At 49.9% G+C, this 4,137-nt stretch overlaps 1 protein-coding gene across 1 annotated transcript; it reads right to left on the reverse strand.

Moving 5' to 3' along the window:
• Positions 1 to 1,030: 1,030 nt before the first annotated feature.
• On the reverse strand, positions 1,031 to 3,811 carry S1PR4 (sphingosine-1-phosphate receptor 4). The gene has a single exon (XM_053289991.1). The coding sequence runs from the start codon at positions 3,768 to 3,770 to the stop codon at positions 2,505 to 2,507; it is 1,266 nt and encodes a 421-aa protein (XP_053145966.1). The 5' UTR covers positions 3,771 to 3,811; the 3' UTR covers positions 1,031 to 2,504.
• Positions 3,812 to 4,137: the final 326 nt, after the last annotated feature.

The raw sequence follows: 4,137 nt of genomic DNA on the forward strand, positions 1-4,137 counted from the left end.
CTGGCTTGCCGGGTCCAGGAATCTGCATCAAAGCCCCAGGTGGTTTTTGAAAGAAATCCTAGTGATTTTTTGTGGCTTAATGTTCTTTTTAAACAAAAAAAAAAAGGGTTAAAAAAAAAAACCAACTCTGAAGGAATTAGCTTCAATCAGAGTTGGCAATCTTGTGTGCCACAGAGTAAGTCACAGTTAAAATGAAAACTCTTCCAAAGGACTGAGCAAGTCTCTTCCAAATGAGGCTGAGCAAGATTGTGGCAACCAGATAATTTTAATTCCTGTGAAAGAGACAGACAATTGTAGGAGGCAATTGTATTATTGATGACAACAAAACCAAAGATGGAAAAACCTCATTCTGACTGAAGCTTTCCAGAGGTATCTGGTGGGCCACTGTTTAAGCAGGTTGCTTTACTAGTTGGGCCTTGGGCCTGATCCAGCAGGACCTTTCTTATGTTCTTATGAAGCTATCCCTGGAGGTCCCCCCCACCAATATTTTTCCAAATATGTTCACAAGATCAAGTCATTAAAATCTCCAGGCTTGCTTTCAGGAGTCATTTGGAGATGGATGCAGATTCCTGCATACTCCAGTCTTTCAGTGGGCAACCTAGCTGTAAACTAACATTTGCAAACTGGGTGTTGCAAAAACTATTAGGAACAAGAGCCTTCCTGAGATGTGTGTTCATTTTTACCACTGAGCTGGAGAGGGAAAGGGAAGTGAGACCTCATTGCCAATAACAGGCCCTGTTTCTGGAAACCTATAAATCAGATTCCTGACACTGGCCAACTGTTGTTGGACTACAAACTCCATCATCTCCAGCCACAATTGTGGCTGGGGATGATGGGAGTTGTAGTCTGGCAACATTTGTGGACCCAGGCTGAGACCTCTTGCTATAAATCACTGCATGTCTTCCAATTCATAACTTTGGGGGGGATTTTTGGAGAGGCCTTTTAATCATTTTTGCTTCCATCTGGGAGGAAGAGATGTACAATTAACACAACAAAGAAGGTTACAAGACAAACACCCAGCATGGTTTTTTTCCACCCTTTATTTACAACAAAATGCCCCCCAAAAAGCCTTCATGCTAAAATAATGAAATGTCTGCATTATATACCATCTGTATAATGAAATCCTAGCAATGATCTGGTTGCTGGCCAGCTGCAAACTCTGGTCTGTCAACTCAGATACCAAATTGAATCATCATTGGGTTTCCTTGGTCACAGTCTGGCACAATGTCTGGAACGAGCCTATATGGCAAAGTAGAATATTTTTTTCTTGCCTAGGTGTGTGTGTATATATTTAATGAGGAAGCAGTCTCATATGAAAAAGGGAATACACAAGCAAACCGAGGGCTAAACCCAGGGGCAGCCTAGGGTACTGCAGTGCCTGAGGTGAGATGTTGTAAGTTGCCTTGCCCCACACCCCTGGTGGTGGGGTCAACCCCATTCAGAACCAACCCTTGCAAGCTTTGGAAGTACATGAGGAGCAGGGAGGAGGCCAGCATCCTCTTCTTCTTTCCTTGTGAGGCGTTCCTTGCAAACATCAGAACAGCCCTGCTGGATCAGGCCCAAGGCCTCTCTAGTCCAGCATCCTGTATCCTACAGCGGCCCACCAGATGCCTCTGAGAAGCCCACAGGCAAGAGGAGAGGGCATGCCCTCTGTCCTGCTGTTGCTCCCCTGCAACTGGCATTTAGAGGCATCTTGCCTATGAGGCTGGAGGTGGCCTCTAGCCACCAGACTAGTAGCTTGCAAGGGCCAGATCATCCCAAACAGCTGCTGCAATGGCAACAGGAAAAGGTATCTTGCCACCCTGCTGCGGTCCCAATGATCGGCCGCCTGAGGTGACCACCTCCCGTTGTCTTATGAATGGGCCGCCCCTGACTTAACTTGAAATAAAATAAGATACCTATTTGGGGGCAAAGTAATGGCACTGTTCTGCCTCAGCAGCAGTCACCTGGTGTGGAGCCTCCTCCTGCCCCTCATGTAGAGAGGAAAGCTGGTCTTGTGGTAGCAAGCATGACTTGTCCCAGTAGCTAAGCAGGGTCCACCCTGCTTGCATTTGAATGGGAGACATATGAGCACTGTAAGATATTACCCCTCAGGGGATGGAGCCACTCTGGGAAGAGCATCAAGGTTCCAAGTTCCCTCCCTGGCAGCATCTCCAAGATAGGGCTGAGAGAGACTCCTGCCTGCAGACTTGGAGAAGCCGCTGCCAGTCTGTGAAGACAATACTGAGCTAGATAGACCAATGGCGATATTTTCCCTAGATACGCCTCTGGACTAGATGTGTGAGCACTGTAAGATATTCCCCTTAGGGGATGGAGCCGCTCTGGGAAGAGCAGAAGGTTCCAAGTTCCCTCCCTGGCAGCATCTCCAAGATAGGGCTGAGAGAGACTCCTGCCTGCAGACTTGGAGAAGCCGCTGCCAGTCTGTGAAGACAATACTGAGCTAGATAGACCAATGGTCTGACTCTGTATATGGCAGCTTCCTGTGCTCCAGAAGAATCAGGTTTCTAGCCCTGAGGACGGTGCAGTACTGAAATGTCGGTGCTCAGCATGCTGGAATTGCTGGAGAGAGGCTCTCTGACCCTCCTGTTCTGCATCATGGAGTTACGGAAACTCTCGCGTATCCGTAAGGAGCTCTCTGTGGAGGAGAGTGAGGGGACGTCAGAGAAGACGAAACAGTCTCTGGGGCCGTGCAGCCCAGCCTTGATGCAGCAGCAGCAAATGAGTTCTAGCACAGCTCTCTTCATCTCCTGGCTTCCAAAGGAGTAGATAATGGGGTTAATGAATGAGTTAAGCACCGCCAAAGTCAATGCCCAGCTAAAGGCTTTATAGAATGCTGGGGTCCTCGTCGTCCAAGAGATGTCCAACAGCAGGAGGATGAACAGCGGGATCCAGCAAAAGAGGAAAGTACCGAGAATCATCATCACTACCTTCAGGAGACGAAGCGACCTCTTGTGGCCGTACCTCGAGATGGAGTGCTTGGTACTTTTCCGGATGCAGTGATAGATGGAAGCGTAGAGGCTCACGACGCACACTAAAATGATGCTGAACATGATCACGGAGAAGAGGAGGTAATTCTTGTCATAGAGGGGCAACAAAGTGGAACATTTGCGTTTATTGCAAAGACAGTTCCAGCCCAACAAGGGGAGCAAGCCAATGAGGATCGCCAGGCCCCAAGAGAAGACAATAAGGCATTTCAGACGTGTGGACTTGCTGGCCCCGTTCTCAGCGATGGACCTCACCATGGCGCTGTGCCGCTCAATGGCCGTCACCAGCAGGCTGAAGATGGAGGCGGCCAAGGCGATGAAGAGGACACCCTCCCGGAGGAACCACATGGTGGGCGACAGACGGAATGTCCTGCTTCCTGACAAACAGAGGTTGAGCAGGTAGGCGACTCCAGCCAGCAGGTCGCTGAGGGTGATGCTGGCGATGCAGAAAAACACCCACCGGCGGGAACGCAGCTTCCACATGATGGCCAGCAACACCAGCAGGTTCTCCAAGATGATGAGACAGCAGACACCAGCAGTGATCAACTTGAGAATGTCCATCTTGTCTTCCTGGGAGTGCCGGTTGTTCAACTTCCCAGTGAAGTTGTAATGGTCCAAGATGATGTTGACGTAGGTGCCGGTCTGAAGGCAGCCATCTGGGCGGTGGACTGGGGCGACATGGGCATCCGGGAGCAAAGTGGAGAGTGTTGGAGGAGGAGCGGGGGAGGAGAAGGAAGAGGCGGCACTGGTGTTGGTAGCTGTTAAGGCTGTGGCTAGCTCAGGCATTTTCCCTGAAAATTGCGGGTGGGAAGGGTGCAGGAATGAAATTTCAGTTTTTATTGTGTGGGGGATGGACCAAAACCAAATGTTGGGGAAGCAGAAGCTCTCTCTGCCTCCAACGGGCAGGAAGTGGTGTCCACAGTTTGTGAAGACAGATGTGGAACCAGCAGAGTGAAACCTGAAGTCTCTGATGGATTGTGAGACAATGGAACCCAGCCTCTGGTTTGGTGAGATGATGAGAAGAACCAGGCGGTTCACCCAAGCGTGCCTGGAGGGTTGCAGGGGAAAGACGACGACAGCGGTAGATTTCTTGGCCACAGTGGTTAAAATGCCACCGTAAGCTCCCTTGGGCCAAGCGGGTCACAGCCAGCGG

This window comes from Hemicordylus capensis, chromosome 2 (assembly GCF_027244095.1).
Source record: "Hemicordylus capensis ecotype Gifberg chromosome 2, rHemCap1.1.pri, whole genome shotgun sequence".
Taxonomy (NCBI): Eukaryota; Metazoa; Chordata; class Lepidosauria; order Squamata; family Cordylidae; genus Hemicordylus; species Hemicordylus capensis.